The sequence below is a fragment of the Sylvia atricapilla genome, chromosome 25 (assembly GCF_009819655.1).
Source record: "Sylvia atricapilla isolate bSylAtr1 chromosome 25, bSylAtr1.pri, whole genome shotgun sequence".
In the NCBI taxonomy this organism is placed as follows: domain Eukaryota; kingdom Metazoa; phylum Chordata; class Aves; order Passeriformes; family Sylviidae; genus Sylvia; species Sylvia atricapilla.
Window position 1 is genome coordinate 1294708 of NC_089164.1, and position 16244 is coordinate 1310951.

General features: G+C 50.3%; 2 protein-coding genes across 2 annotated transcripts; one reads left to right on the forward strand and one right to left on the reverse strand.

Annotated features, from left to right (window-relative positions):
• Nucleotides 1-211: 211 nt before the first annotated feature.
• LOC136371433 (polymeric immunoglobulin receptor-like) lies at nt 212-11153 on the forward strand. The gene is made up of 11 exons (XM_066335526.1): nt 212-250; nt 3685-3780; nt 4469-4798; nt 4935-5258; nt 5855-6181; nt 7063-7377; nt 8263-8383; nt 8866-8984; nt 9662-9781; nt 9898-9956; nt 10739-11153. The coding sequence occupies exons 2-11, from the start codon at nt 3699-3701 to the stop codon at nt 10856-10858; spliced, it is 1917 nt and encodes a 638-aa protein (XP_066191623.1). The 5' UTR covers nt 212-250; nt 3685-3698; the 3' UTR covers nt 10859-11153.
• A 2223-nt stretch (nt 11154-13376) lies between these two features.
• On the reverse strand, nt 13377-15655 carry LOC136371574 (interleukin-20-like). The gene is given in 6 exon segments (XM_066335735.1): nt 13377-14122; nt 14220-14294; nt 14782-14934; nt 15313-15378; nt 15453-15628; nt 15631-15655. Coding segments are annotated over 6 exon segments (573 nt in total). The 3' UTR covers nt 13377-14044.
• Nucleotides 15656-16244: the final 589 nt, after the last annotated feature.

Genomic DNA, 16244 nt, shown 5'->3' on the forward strand with positions numbered 1-16244 from the left:
TGGTCACTGACTGGTCACTGACTGGATGCTGTCTGGGCACTGTCTGGGCACTGTCTGGGCAGTGGCTGCCCGGCCCTCCCGTGGGCAGAGCTCACCTGGCAGCGCTGCTGGACGTTGTTCCTTTAAGGCACCACAGGAGGGAATGCAGGGCTAAAGGTGCCGGGAGTATTTAAAGCCGGCTGGCACTGCCACAGCCGGGGACACGGGACACTCACAGCAGCTCCCAGGAGTGCCAGGAGGAGCCTGGAGTGTGAGTAAAGCTGCTTTGGCATCTTTGGGAATGCACAGCCTTTTGTGGGGCCGTGCTGGGATGGGGAAGGAGAAGAACACCAGTCCTGAGCCACTTTTGGGGACCCTTCCTCACACGGGAGGGAAGGTTTGGAATATTTCGTATTCAGAGCTCACTGGTGGGAGGCTGATTTCTTCTGAAAGACCCATTAGGAACAGGCTTACGGCAGTTATGGTTTCTTCTTCGCAGCAGATTTTTAATACTTAATTTCAGAAAAAAAACCCTGATTAATTATCATTACAATATTTGCATTAAGTTTTATCGCAGGAAATAAAAGTTAGTAAATATTACTACAGTAATCTAAATTTCGCAGTTCAGCCTGAGGTCATTAGTAGTTTTTGAGCCCAAATAGGCAGGTTTTGAAATTTTAGAAGAGAATTGCTGCAGTTGTGTCCTGAAGGGGCTGCTGTAGAAGATCCCTGAGAAGTTTGTAAGGTTATAGAAAGATAAATAGAACCTGAAGTTGAAATGAATGGGCTGGATGTGGTCTCCTAAAAGTGAAATCAGAGGAGCCTGGCAGAGCCCTGTCCTGCTCAGACCAGTCCAGGTGTGAGTCCCACACACCCAAATTCCTGCTCTGCAAAGAGAAATATATCAAATCCTATACATTTAATCCTGAAGTACAAATCACCATCACTTAATTGCAATTGTTAATGAATCCACACTGGCACCATCCATCCCTGCAGGCTCTTGGGCCAGGGGACGTTCCTGCTCCTTGCGGGGAGAGGAGAATTAAACTGAAATAATTTAATAGTGCTGAAGTCGGTTTCACTTTCCATCCCAAGAAACAAATGAACCGTGAAGGTCTGATCTGAAAGGCAACAAGTGGGCGAGTGGAGGATCCGAAAGGAACATAAAATCGGGTCTCAGGTTGGTGTAGAGTGGATCCAACAGTGGGAAGAAACACAAACTGGGCCAGCAGCACAATCTCTGCTGGGATCTCAGTCACCGCCATGAGCTGCCTGTTTATTCTATTTAATTTCTTCTCTGAAATATGTTGCTCATGTGTTTAACAGATACAAATATTCTTAGTTCAGAGGGTCCCAAGCACTGCAGGTATTCATAAAAACTGCTGATTTTTGCTAAATCCTGATAACCTTCAGCAAGTTCTACCTAAGTGCTTCTGCATCACCAAACGAGCTCCTCCTATTTATTCTCTCAATACTCTAAAGGAGGCATCTGCTTGGAAGTGGAAATGTTGATTTTCTGCACGAGTTTGGGTCAGCTCGATCTTTTATCTGGGAGCCCATTGCTCATTCTTAACCCCATGAGAATGGGGTGAGTTGGTGGCTTTTCCCCATCCCACTGCAGCAAATAAAACCCACGGCAAGGCAAGACCAGCAGTGACCTTGATGGGCAGCTGGAGATGGGAATAATACAGCCCTGTGCAGGATGAAATTTGTAGCAATTTGCATCTGCACAGCTCCTTCCCCAGGGGTCAAAAGGATTTGAGGAGGAAAGTATCACCTAGGTATAAAATATATAAGAATATATGCAATATATTACCTCTATGCCATTATTTCTCAACTATCTGGACAGCAGCAAACATTCCACAAAAAGCCAGAAGGGTTTTTCCCAGGCTGGGATGACAAATGTCACCATTAAACTTTGGTGTTTTGTCAATCCCATGGCACGGCCTTGACGTTGGTCATTGTCAGCAGTTAATATCTAATGGACTGGACTGAGCTGATCCCTGGCAATGCCTGCAGCTGGAATTCAGCAGAATTTGGGAATTAGACTCTGGTTTTCAGACAGAGCTGCAGCTGCTGGCTCAGGTTTGCACAGCTTGGGGGTCAGGTACTGGTCTCTTCCAAACCATCATAAACCTGAAGATCATCCTCCCCAGGACTGACAGAATCCCAAAGGCACAACAGGAACGTGGGGTAAGTCTTGTAGTGGATGAGATTTGGAAGAGGCAGCCTGGCCAGAGAGCACTGCTGCTGGAAACCTGGCAAATATCAACATTTAGGCATAAAATATCACTGGAGAGGAAGGTGACGGTCCCAACCCAGCTCCAGAGAAGTGACCCTCAGCCAATTTTAAGGGTATAAACACATCTATCAAGGGGGACTGGCTGAGGGGGTCTGCCCTCCCCAGGGCTGCACACACAGCACTAAAATATCCTTGTCACCCAGTGAAGCTGCAGTGGGGTTTAGAGCCCTGTACCAAATCAGAACAGGGTGTTACTCATCCTCAGGACCACATGAAGACAACACCACCAACAAAAAAAGTCTGTCCTGAGTTGGAAAGAAAGAGGAAAGGTCATTATGTTGCAATTTTTCCATTTACATTTTAAGAGCATCTGAGAAAACAGGGCTGGAGCCAACTCAGAGCTGTGGGTGTTGGTGGTGCAAGAGCACAGGAACCACTGGTTTGGGCAGGCAGAGAGCTTGGTAACCCTTCCAGAGCTGACAGAACAATGTGGGCTGCACCCCCAAAAAACAGCTGAACTTATTGAAGAAATCAGAAAAATCATTATTTCAACTTTGCTAGAAACGAGCAAGGCTGAACTGGGTCGTGCTTGCACCACAGGCTGGAGGGCAGCGAGGTGACCATCAGGAGCTGCTGACAGCCAGGGGCAAACATCAAGGCCCCCTTTGTGCCGTGTTATTTGCTTTCTGCAGATTTTGTTATATTTGCCTTGCTGGCTACTTCTGGGATGTGTTTGAAAGAGAATTTTTCATGCTCAGTGAGTTAATAATTAGCCACGGACAAGTGGCCATTGAGCAAGGAGAAATCACAATACAAGGAAGAGGCACAACAGAACACCTTTCATCTTAACAGGGAAATAAAAGCTTTTCTTCTTCTGCCGGGAATTACCCTCAATAAAACTGTGTCACTTGATGCCCTGAAATCAAATTCCTCTGATTTGTTTAGAAGGGTTTTCCTTGGCACCTCTCCTCAGCTCCTGTGGGTGCCCTCTATGAACTTGGAATGGGCAGGTGGATCAAGAGGCGTGCTCAGGAAATGCACATAAAGTCTGATTTTTGGAGCAGCAGAGCTGAGGTGAATCCCTACAGCTGGCTCAATTCCTCGGCAGCTGAGGGAAGAATTAAAAGGCAGAGGTGAAAACAGCACCCTTTTTCTCTTTCCTGTGTCCTTGGAGAGAGCAGGGAAGCAAAGAGAGTCACTAATTAATTACAGGCTCCAGTCAGGAATTCTGTGACACAGGGAATATTGGGATGGGTTCCACAGGCAGCCCCGTTCCCCATGCACCAACCCAGACAAAACCAAAAATATCAACTCCCTTTTTCCAATCCAATCCTCAACACGAGCAATTAAACCCCAAATTCCTCTCTCCTTCATATAGCCACAACATCTTCCAACAACGAAGATTATTAGATGATTAACATTTTGCGAACCTGGTTATTTACGACTTTCCACATCTTTTGCAGGGAATGAGAGAAAAATGATGCTACTGGCCTTCATCTTCCTGCTCGCCCTGCTCCCAGCTGGGTCTGCGAGCGGCAGACACCTCCCCAAGGCAGCCAGTGAGTGTCACCCCCTGGGACACAGCTTTTGGGGGACCAAGGACCACAGGTGGCACTGGGAAAGGGAGGAGGAGGGTCTGGGTGATGCCTTGGGAGGGCTGAGCTGGAGCAGAGACTGGGCAGAGCCAGAGAATAAAGGAGAGATTTATTAAAAGGCCTTTAAGGATTCACCTTGGGCAGGGCAAGAGCCTGGCCAGGGCTGCACCCATGGTGGGCACAAAATGGACACAAAATGGGCACAAAATGGACCCAAAAAAAGTCATAAAGTGGACCCAAAAATGGTTATAAAATGGACCCAAAATAGACACAAAATGGTCACAAAATGGACTCAAAATTGGCACAAAATGGACACCCGGTCACGAGGTCTCGCACTTTTATAAGTTTTGGTCCATTTGCGTATTTGGGTTTAATTGTCCAATTAGAGCTTCAGATTATGAAGTCCCATCCTTCTTGTTCCTCCCTCAGCCCACCCTTGGTTGTGCTTTTGGGCCTGAAAACTCATAACCATTGTCCTTGGTGTCCACCTGGGAAAGGATTTGTTTTGTGTCCCTGCTTGTGCAGAGCAGAGTGACACTGACTGTGAGCTCAGAGCTGCCCCTGGGCACCACAGAACCCGAAACACACAAGAGCTGAATTTAAAGCCCGTGTGGCACCCGGGGCACTCACACCCAGCCCGTTGTCCCCGCAGTCTCCAGCCCCGTGTTTGGCCCTCGGGAGGTCCAGGGTGTGCTGGGCGGCTCAGCCATCGTGAAATGCTTCTACCCTCCCACCGCCGTGAACAGACACGACAGGAAATACTGGTGCAAGATGCAGGGCACCAGGTGTGTCACCGTGGTGTCCTCGAACTACGTGGCTCCTGGCTACGAGGGCAGAGTCTCCCTCATCGACCACCCCGAGGCTGAAAACTTCCAGGTCAACATCTCGGCGCTGGGGCTGGGGGACGCCGGCACCTTCCAGTGTGGCGTGGGGGTCAATGGCAGAGGGCTGTCCCACACGGTCACTGTCACTCTTGTTGAAGGTAATCACCACCTTGGGGCTCCCTAAAACACCGTTTTCTTGGAGTTTTTCCCCCTTTCCCTTTTAAACGATGTCCTGAGAGCCGCGGAGGCTCTCAGGGGAGTTTGATTTCAGCCCCTGCCTGTCCCTGTGCACAGACCCAAGTGAGGCAGCTGAGCTCTTCTACGTGAAGCTCCACAGCACCTGGACAGTGTCCTGCAGCTTCGGGGAGGGCACTGAGTCCCTCAGGAAGTACCTGTGCAAGAAGGAGACGGGAGGCTGCCGCAACATCGTGGACAGCCATCAGGACATCGATCCGGATTTCCAAGGGAGAATTCTGCTGACTTTTGAGAAGCCTTCAGGCACCTTCAGTGTCACCGTGACTCAGATGGACTGGGAGGACACAGGCCTGTACTACTGTGGGGCCGGTGAATATGGGAAGGACAGCAATTTGAAGGGGCTGGACGTGTTTGTCTACGAGGGTGAGCTGCTCCCAGCATCTTTCCCCCTTCCTCTCTCCTTCCCTTCAGAAGCATCGCCAGCAGTCTCACTTTATTTAGCAAGAACTTGAATTTCTCTTTGCTGTTATCCTATTCTCTCACCTACACACTTCTCTGTGTTCATTTAACCATCTGTAATGCACTAAACCATCACTAAAATAAGGCTTGGAGCCACACTTCACCTTCCCAGAAGTGGATATCTCTGTTCCCCAGTCCAAAACTCCCAGAGACAAATTCCAGCCCCTCAGTCTGAGGCAAGCAAGCTGCCTCTCCAAGCCCCCAGCTCCTTAAATCTCAGGCTGTCAGGTGTAGGTGGTTCCTCCAGCAAAGGGAACAAAGCTTTGGGATATTTGTCCACAAAGCCAACAGCACTCAGTGAATTTGGGGAAAAGCGAGGCCTGACTGACCCTTTAGGATCAATTCCCACCAGTGCCAGGAGCACCTCCTGATGTTTGCACCCCTGAGCTTTGCCCGGCCTTCCTTTAGCCACAGCAGCTTTGTTTGACCTGAAAATGTCGATTTTCTTAGGAGGATGCCCCACAGACTCTCCTAACCTCTCATTTCATTCTTCCCAACAGACAAAAACTTCCCTCAGTTACAGACCAAGGTCATTGGAAAGACTGGAGGTTCAGCAACCTTCGAGTGCCTCTTTGATCCTCTAATGAAATCCTCCACGAGGTTCTGGCGCAAGCTGAGGCAAGAGGGAGGGTATGAGACCATCATAGACAACATCGGGTTCGTCAACTACAAGTACGAAGGAAGAGTGGCCATGTTTGAGAACCCTGGAAACAAAACTGTCACCGTCATCCTGAACCAGCTGCAGGCCAAGGACGAGGGCTTCTACTGGTGCATGTCAAATGAGCTGAAGGAGCAGCAATCCTCAACAGAACTGAAGGTGGTAGAAGGTAAGGGCCGTGCTCTGGGAAGTTCTCTGCAGGTACAGAACCGCCCCAAGTGAGCAGCGTGGCTTTTTGGGAAGAGACGTGAGCCCCGAGCCTGGGCTCACCCCAGCAGCTTTAAAACCGAGACAGAAAAGTTTCAGTCTTGTGGGAGTGCGCTCACGGAAAATCCTCGTGAAGGATTTCTTAAACCTTGCAGGAAAAGAAGCACCTTTAGTGTTAAATCATCATTTTTAGTGTTAATTTAGCAACTCAAGAAGCCCTTTCCCTCCAAGCTCCATCCCCAGCAGCACCACTACCTGCTGAGTGCCATCCCCAGCCCCGAAAGGGAAAATCCTGAGATCCCCAGCCACCTTCCCTGTGTGGGAAATGGATTTGTAGGGAATTTTCAACGCCTGACAGAAGGCTCACACAGTCTTGTGCATCCACAAGCAAACTCTGGGGTAAAGTGTGCTGACTTAGAAAGGCCACGGGATAGGACAGACATTGCTGAGAGAGAAACTGAACTTCAGATGATGGCCTTGTGAGTAGACTGGATAGTTCAGAGAAATAGAACTGTGAAAGATGTGCTGTAGCAAGACCAAGTGGGGTAAAATAATAGGTGATTTGTGTTAGAGGTATTAGCGTGGGTTATATGGGTAGATAGGTATTAGCATTGTGTAGCAAAAGCTAATAGGCTGAAAAAGATGTAAAAGGCATTGCAACGAAGAAATAGTTCAGCTTCTGATTTTGATAGCATCAATTGTGACATCTGTACCTTCTCATGAGAGTGAAAACAGAAGAAAATCTTTTAAAACGCCTCTCAGGAGCCCCATCTCTAGGTCAAAAAGAGGTGGTTTTTTTTTCCCCAACACTCTGCAGCGCTGGTGTCCTGTCTGCCCTCACAGGGAAACCCGCCTTATCGGGAAAGAAAACAGTGGAGGCACTGCCGGGCTCCCGAGTGGATTTATCCTGCTCCTACCCCTGCCAGTACTACTCCTACGAGAAATACTGGTGCAAGTGGAACTCCTCGGGCTGCTTCATGCTGCCGGGGCAGCAGCAGGGTGTGGCGGGCCCCTCTGCCAGCTGTAACACCTCCACCAGGACCATGCTGCTCAGCTTCGACCCGCTCACCGAGGATGATGAAGGCTGGTACTGGTGCGGGGTGAAGCGCAACGGCGCCTTCGGGGAAACCAGGGGCGTGCAGCTGCTGCTGAGCTCAGGTGAGCTCCGGGCAGGGCTTTTTCTTGCTTCTCCTTGTGCCCACGGAGGGCTCTCCATCACCGCTAGGCTGCAGCAGCTCAAAGCAGAAGCGCTGTGGCCCCGCAGCATCGCGGCATCCATCGGAGCAGTTTGCCTTCGGTGTTTTTATCCGCTCCCTTTTGACTCCCCGGTCATTAAAAAAAAAACCAAAAACAGTTTAGAACTCACCTCTTCCCACGCTAATTTTACTTTTAACTCCTTGCTGATGAATTGTTCTTATTTGACGGTGTTTAGTTTAGGCAGCGTCTGGCTTTACCTTGCGGGTAAAGGATTGATCAGGTTCTGAGATCTTGCTCCAGGGAAGTTTTTATCTTAATAAATAGGGGCAGGAGGGGCTGACACCAACAGCACGGGGCTGAGTCTCAGCTTTGGTGGGATATTTCGGAATTTAAAACGTTTTGTGGGGGAGGGGTATTGTTAGAAGCAGAGAAAGGGTAGAGCCCTGGGTATGGGATATTTCCCCATCCTGAGCGGGTGATGGCCAGAGTGAAAACAGTGGAACAGCCTCGTTTCATTGCTTTTGCTGGGCAAGGATCCGGGAATAAAAACAAAGCAAGGATGCAAAATTTCATCTGGAAATATTAGAGGCAGAGGTTAGAAGCGCAAGCCTTTTTACTTAAAAATGCAAGACTTTTTTTTCAAAAGTTCATGGGCAGAGAGATCCTACTGGAGATTCCTGCAGTAAATTATTTGGTATGAGAGCATTTTGAACCCCCGTTTTGAGGAGCCTCTCAGAAAGCCAAACCCCACGGCAGCTCCACATCCACCAAACACACCCCAGCAGTTTTTGTGCCCGATTCTCATGCTGCTGCTCTCTAACCCCTCTCCTTCCCGGGGACACGCAGGGGATGATGCCAAGCACACCCCGGAGCTCCTGGAGGTTGATTCCAGCCGTGATTCTGGAGCTGTTCCCCCAGGAGGAGCCTACAGCGACGCTGAGGTGCGGAAAGGAGCCGCCCCAGAAAGGTTGGTTCTCTCTATCCTCTGCCATTTGTCCTTTTCTGTGGGGTTTACACGAACTCATTGTGTTTGTGCGCCCTGTGTGTGTTGTTTAGCAACACACAAAAAAACTTTACCCCCAAAGAGCTTTACTCTAAATGTCAGAGACGATAAAAAGTGACAGCAAAGGGCGAGATGACTCATAATTGACCTCCAATTCAAGAAAATAGTATTAGAAGGAAATTATTAAAGTACAAAGCAACTTCTTGAAAGTATTTCTGTTATTATTAGAGAATTTTCCTTCACGTATTTATAACCAAGCTGCTGAGGAGGCTGTTTCAGCCCGACCTCAAGCCTGTGTTTTTATTTGGGTTTGATTGTATTCTGTGTGCTAGAATCCAGTTAATTGATTGAATTGCACTGTGCTCACTCAGAATTACCGTCCTACCCAAATTTACCCTGCTGGATTTTCACATGCATCAATGAAAATCTCTCTCCCTGTGTTCCAGCTCTGATGAAAGCCGTGGCTCCAACACTCTGGCCTTGGTGCTGGGGCCTCTTGCTGGCCTGATCCTCATCGTGGTGACAGCTTTTGCCATTGTCAAATACAGGCAGCTGAAGAGATCTGGTGAGTCCCTGCCTCTCTGGGCTCCCAAGAAACTGCAGCAGCATTGAGTTAAAGCAACACCCAAAGTGCTGGGCTGAGCTGCTCTCCTGGCACCACAGCTGGATGGGCAGGAAGGTCCCTGCTCCTCCTGTGACCCATCCAGAGAGATCCAACACCCTGCTCCTCACACTGACCCCAACCAGAGAGCTCCAAACTCCCTGTTCCTTCTGTGACCCATCCAGAGAGCTCCAAACTCCCTGTTCCTTCTGTGATCCCATCCAGAGAGATCCATCACCCTGCTCCTCACCCTGTCCCCATCCAGAGAGCTCCAACACCCTGCTCCTCACCCTGTCCCCATCCAGAGAGCTCCAACACCCTGCTCCTCACCCTGTCCCCATCCACAGAGCTCCAAACTCCCTGTTCTTTCTGTGACCCCACCCAGAGAGCTCCAAACACCTTGCTCTTCACCCTGTCCCCATCCAGAGAGATCCAAATTCTCTGCTCCTCACACTGACCCATCCAGAGAGCTCCAATTCCCAGAATGTCCAGGCTGGGACAGAGCCCAGCCCTCCGTGGGCTTTGCCCGTTGTGTCTCAGCTTTTCCTGGCACTGAGGGTCTGGGTCTTGATGTGCTCCATTAATGTTCTCCCACCCATCCTGAGCGAGACCTGAGGGGTTTTCCTCCTCCCTCTCTCCAGACCTGGTGTCCGTGGGGAGCTACAGGACCAACATCAGCATGTCAGACTTCGAGAGCGTGAGGGACTTCAGTGCCAGCAACGGCGCCAAGGAGATCCAGGAGACCCCCGTGGGAGGGGATGGTGAGTGGCTGACCCCAGCCCAGCCCCGGGGTCAGGGACAGCCCGAAATACCCCACAAAAGCCCCAGAAACAGCCGCTGCCCCCCCCCCCCAACACCTTCCTTTCTCTGCCTGCAGAGTTTGTCACCACCACGGACACTCAGGAAAGCGCTGCTGACACAACGAAGGCAAAAAGGGTAAGAGGAGGCAGGAGAGAGGCCACTGACCTGGGAGACGTGGCCACAGCCCTGCAGTCTGCCCCAAAGGGGCTGTCTCCTCCCCGGGGTTTTATTTCCACCCAGGTGCTCTCCGTTTTCCCCGGATCCAGCCCCCGGGGGTGGGTCTCAGCCCTGTCCTCACTCTGGTTTAGCAGAGACCTTCTCAGCAGCCACTTGGCTCCAAGGAATAAACCAAGGCAGCCCCAGGCAGCGTCAGGGAGGTTGAGTTTGTAGCAGAAATATGAATCACTGGGATAAGCAGATGGCTGGAAACCAACACATCCCACTTCTCAGGAGTTCAGGGGGCACAGGGAGGCCTCTGCCACTGCAAGGGCTGGGATTTGCTGTGATCTCTGCCTCTCCCTAATTTTCCCTGCCTTTTCCTAATTTCCTCTTCCTCCCCTGCCCTCGGGTGAGGTCGAGGTCCAGTGGCACCATTTGGCAGTAGCTGCAGGTGCCAGAGTCTGTGTTTTCCAAGGTCCCCAGCAAGAGGAGAGGTGTAGGTGATGCAAGTGTCAGGAGCTGAGCTGGAGCAATCAAGGACACTGCCAGGACACCGATGAAGCTTTAGGACAGGGGAGCTGGGTGCCAACACCCAGGGACAGCCTTGCCAAGGAATCCCAAACCTAAAAGCTTTTGGGGTGTTCCCGGGATGATGCTCTCATGACCCGCTGGATTGTCCCACTCCTCCAGCGTTATCCTGGGATATCCACAAAGATTTCATCCCCTCACCCCTGACTGTGTCCTCCTGTCCTTCCCAGAGCTCCAAGGAGGACGCTGAGCTCGCCTACTCCTCCTTCCTCGTCACCTCGGACACCATCGCCCAGGGCAGCTCCAGAGGGGACAGCGCTGTCCCCAAAGTGTCCCCACCGCAGGACTGAGTCTGAGTGGGGGGACAGCGCTGTCCCCAAAGTGTCCCCACCTCAGGAGTGAGTCTGAGTGAGGGGACAGCGCTGTCCCCAACGTGTCCCCACCCCAGGACTGAGTCTGAGTGAGGGGACAGCGCTGTCCCCACCGTGTCCCCACCTCAGGACCGGGTCTGAGGGGAGGTGACAGCCCCTGGCTCTACCTTGAGGATCACAATCTCGGCAAGCAACACTGTTCATCGCTCCCACAATTCGCTGTAGCTTGAGCTTTTGGGGGGTTTTTTTCTGCTAAAATTCAGCTTCAAGTGGTGATTTAGGAGGAATGGTTTGATGCTAAAGGGGGCTGGACTGGAAGTGCAGGTCTGAGCCAGGAGGTTGGGCTGGGAAACAGCAGGAACTCGAGTGGCTCATCCCACCACTAGCCCCAGCTCCTCCACTGGGCTCTCACAGGTCACAAGCAGCATTGTAGATTAAAAAAAAAAAATTAAAATTAAAATTTAAAAAAATTTAAAATCCATTTTCATTTGAAGACAGCTGGAAAACCCCTTAGAACAGCATCTGATGCTTTTGATCCCTCCAAGTTTTCCTGACCTGAGGGCAGCACCTGCAGACCAGACACATCTGGAGTGTTCATATGCCAGAGCAATATAGAATCCTGTGGCTTTCAGCAGTCTGGGGAACTCGGGGTCTGTGGGATATCACAGGAGAGCCCACCCAGAGGGGCACAGAAAGGGTGGGAAGCTGAATATTCCACAGATAAAGCAGTGTGGGAAGCTGTAATGACAATGGGCACGCTGAGTTGGCTGGCAGACACCGAGTTCCGCCGAGGATCAACACCGATTACTCCTGAATCGTGCATTCCGCTGAGGATAAACCACAAATCATTCCTGAACTGGGGGCTTTCAGTGCTGGGATGAGCGGGGCAGCGCCTCCCAGGATTCTCACACCCACATCGCACCTTCCTGCCCGAGGTGGGGGCTCACCTGCAGCGTCCCCTCTGCGGCGGTGGGAAGGGGGTTGGACCTCGGGAAAGGCGTGGAGGGACAGGGACAGCTCCGTGGAAGGCATAGACAGGTCCCTGGAGGGACAAGGACAGGTCCCTGGAGGAGCAGGGACAGGGACAGATCCCTGGAGGGACAGGGACAGATCCTTGGAGGGGCAGGGACAGGGACAGCTCCGTGGAACAGCAGGGACAGACCCCTGGAGGGGCAGGGACAGACCCCTGGAGGGACAGGGATAGATCCCTGGAGGGGCAGAGATAGATCCCTAGAGGGGCAGGGGCAGGGACAGGTCCTTGCCCGCCCGGAGCCGCTGGGAGGAAGGCAATACCTGACTCAGGTGCGACGGGAAAGGCGTGAGCCTGGAAAGCATCCCCGGCGGGCGGCAGGGACAGGAGAGCGCTCGCTCGGGTTTGGAAATCTCCCAGAGGAGAAAATCCCTTTTGCTCTCCCTTTGCAAATCCTCTTCCTCCTCCTGAGCCCTTCCCCAGCTCCGCTCCTCCCTCGCTGCCCTGGGAGCGGCCCGAGCTGCGGGACAGGAGCAGGGACTGACAGTGAGGGTGGGCTGAGCATCCTGCAGCCCTCCTGCACCCTTCGGCTGTTTGCTGTGCCCCGCGCTGCTGCCGCCTCCAGCTGGCACCTCCTTTTCCAAAAGGGAACGGCCCCGGCTGCTGCAGCGGGGAGAGAAGTGTCAAACCCCCGGGTTAGGTGAAAACATGGGTCCAGGCGGGGAGGGAGGGGTGCAGCACACAGGGGGTGATCCATGGCTGGGATGGACTGGAATGGTTGTGGCATCAGCTGAAAGCGTGGAATGAAACCCTCAAAATGCGATCCAGAGCCCACAAAGGTCCGTGAGGAGCTCAGCAAACAGCCCCTGCTCCTTCCCCAGGAGGATTTCCTGCGGTCAGGGATGAGCTGTGGCACTTCTCTCCATCCCAGAATCACTCCCAGGGGCTGTTCCTCAACAGAGGATCCTGGAATGTCCCAGACACCTTCCCAAAAGAGGGATGGAGCTGAGGAATCGGCTCCCCTGAGCACTGCAGAGCAGGGGGAGGTGTGTTCTCCTGTTCGTGCCCTGACACCTGGACAGACAAAACCCCTGAGGAAGTGAATTTAGAGGCTCAAAGCCCTGAGGAGCTTTCCTCTGGCTTAAGCAAAGATCTGAGGGAGGGCAGTGAGCAGTCAGAGACCTTTCCTTGGAAAGTGAATCACCAGATGCCACCCAGTGTGACACATGTGCCGCAGGGAAGTGCCGCTGCTGTCCCCCAGCTGGGATTTAGAGCAGTGGCCACCAGCAACACCCAAAACGGGAGAACAGAGCAGGGCTATAAATAACCCACAGTTTTGGGGACAAAACTGCGGTATTTAGCAGCGCTGAGACCTGAGTTTGGTATTTCTGGCGTGCCCAGAGGGATGCATCAGCCCTGGCATGCAGGGGTGACAGCATCTGCTGTAAGAGGACACCACGGAGAATTCAGAAAGTTTCACCAGCAAGAATCATATAATTCCTCAGAATCTCGACAAACACACTCAGCACGGTTTCAAGTGGGGTTTATTTACAGTCATCACAACCGATTTCCACAAAACTCACTCCTGAGTGTCAGTAAATTGCACAACACACTCAAGAACCTTCTTTCTATTCAGCAACCACACATCTTGCACGAAAGCTGTTTTACTGATAGGGCAGAAAACATCATCTCGAAAAGGAAACACGGATTTCTAGGGCCTGACATACCTGCTAGGACCTGTTCCTGGAAGCATTTCTCACACTGTACTTCTCGTTTCAGCCAGATCCATCAGTGGCAGCAGCCCTGAGACCGAGCTCAGCTTTGTGCAACATCAGCTGCAGCAGAGTCCTCCCAGCCAGCTCTCAGCACTCATTCCCCACATTCCCTAGACAAAATACCCCTGTAATTTAAACAATAATTATATGACATGATCACAGCTTATGTCTGCCAAGAAAAATCCTCGTGGGTTTTCCCCGGGAGCATCTTTTGATAACAGCGAGGGCGACGCTGATTTAATCAAATTCGTTATTTCTGTCTTAATGAAGACTCTGCTGATGTCCCTGGCTGGCAAAGCACTCCACGTTTGTCTGAGTGCAGCTGGAAATGCTGAGGAACTGCACTGATACAGTGAATTATCGTCCCCCCTCATCTCTGCAAAGCCCCTGCAGCTCCTCCTGGGTAATTAACGCCACCCGCTAACGAGATTTCTCCATCCAGTCCAGGAGGATGTCCAGCTCCCCCAGGGATTTCATGGCTGCAGACGTGACGTTGAGCTGAAATGGCACAAAGAGCAGAGACCATCAGTAAGTACAACCCAAATACAGAGAATTTAAATATCTGTGTTCATTACGGGCTCAGTCACCCACTCACCCCTTCGTAGTTGGCAAGTATTTGCTTGAATTTCTCCCTGGACTCCTCCCCACACTGACAATTATTCTGCTCACGCTGGGAAAGCAAGATTAGTTCATTAGTCTGGGCAGTTAATTTTTAAAAATAAGATTTCAGTTTCTGATTTTGCCGGGCATCATAGACTGTGGGAAAGGCTGCAGGACCCTAAAGCAGGCTTTAGCTCACAAGAGCTGAATTGAGAGACACCAGGACAGGAGAAACATCAGGCTTTAGGACCAACAGGGAAATTGAATTTGCTGCTCAGTGGGCAAATATTAAAATATACAGACATATAAATGGACAGAGCACTCTTCATTCTGCTTTGTATTCTCCCTAAAACCACTTAGAGAAGTAGAGACTTTGCAGCTTTATAAATCCCCCTTAATATATATAATTATATAAATTATAATTATAAATTATATCATTCATAATTATAAATGATAACATTTATAATCCATCTGGTTTGCAGATGAAATATGAACGGATGTAAAATATGAAGAGATGAAACATGAACAGCCCCACTGGAGCAGGAGCCAGGACTCACACACTGCCCCAGCTTCCTCCTGGCGCTGAGGAAGGAGTTGGCAATGCTGCTGATTTTCCTGTTCACAAACGAGTCCTCGGTCCTGCAGTGCTTGAAAACTTTGTCCACGTAGAAGGTGAAGAGCTGGTGGGTGACGCAGCACCTGTCTGCAGACTGAGAAAAATTAATTTAATGGCTAAAAGTTCTTCCAAAAGGTGTGACCCGCAGCATCTCTGGGATAAAGCATCTCTGACAGGAAACTCCAGGCAGCTGAGCACAGCAGGACAGTTTGACTCAGAGAAAGCTTCAGTGGTGCCTGATTGAAGCTGATAAAATAGATGGGAAATCATTTTAGGCTGATCTTCCAGGAGAACCATCCTCAGCACATCTCACAGAGTGAAACCAGCTGATTTTGCAGCTGGATGTCAGAGACCTGCACAGCGCCCCGTGCCTGGCGTGAGAAAGCTGAAAGTTACTGATTCGTGATAAATTGCACTTCTCAGGGTCACACATTCACCCACTTTTGGATCCTGCAAAGGCAGGGCCACCTACCTTAACCCTGTGGAGGGAGTGAGGGTGGGACAGGATGCTCAGGGTCCGGATGGGGTCTCTGGATTGCTGCGGAGAGGACAGAGATGGAGCTCCAGAGGGGCTCCAGGAGCTGCCAGGGGCTCCCCCAGGAAAATACTCACGATGTTGGCTTTAATTGCTGTGAAGGCAGCCCTGATCTCTGCCAGGCTCATGGAAACCCTGCAGGCTCCAAAGTGGAGGATTTTGTCCCCGGCTGCGGGCATCAAATTCACCCAGCAGGACGTGGAGAAGAGGCAGAGGAACAAGGGGGATCCTCTCATCTCGGCTGCCTGGGAACCTGCCTGAGGAAGAGAATATTCCTCATTATTTTCCTGAATTACACAACTCTGATCTATATGAAAATACCCACATTTCATATAAAACTTGTGCATCTGTATTAAAAACTCCAAACTCATTAGTATTTATTTTACCCTTACCCATATATTTACCTTACACATTTTACCCTTAACCTTTTATTTTTTGCTCCCCATGAGCAAGAGAGAGAAAAAAAAATCAAACAAGATCAAATATTGAACAGAAGAGCTCAAAAAGAAAAGACAAAATAAAAAAAAATATCAGTTAAAAATGCATCTAAATCAACATAAGTATCTAAAATTCAGAGTTCTTCTGAAAAAAAAAGTTATCAGAAAAGTAAATACAGTGAAATTAAATTTGTAATTCTAATGACACAGAAGCAACAGGAGGTAACTGAGTGAAAGCAAAAGATCCCAAAGTCTCATCCCAAAAGAAAACACAAGTTTTCTGGAATAGCATAAGTCAAACACGAGTTTTGTTAGCACTGGAAATTAAGGTTATTAATTAATGAAGGAAATTAATGAAAAAAATTAAGGAAATTAAGGAAATTAATTAAGGAAATTAATGGGAAAAAAAACCCCAAACATTTCAGAGATAGG

Bases quoted from the DNA above. Each gene is read 5' to 3' on its own strand.
- LOC136371433 (XM_066335526.1), top strand. From the start codon at position 3,699: ATGATGCTACTGGCCTTCATCTTCCTGCTCGCCCTGCTCCCAGCTGGG. The intron at 8,384-8,865 runs GTTGGTTCTCTC...CCTGTGTTCCAG, and splicing joins AAAGGAGCCGCCCCAGAAAG to CTCTGATGAAAGCCGTGGCT. The intron at 8,985-9,661 runs GTGAGTCCCTGC...CCCTCTCTCCAG, and splicing joins CAGGCAGCTGAAGAGATCTG to ACCTGGTGTCCGTGGGGAGC.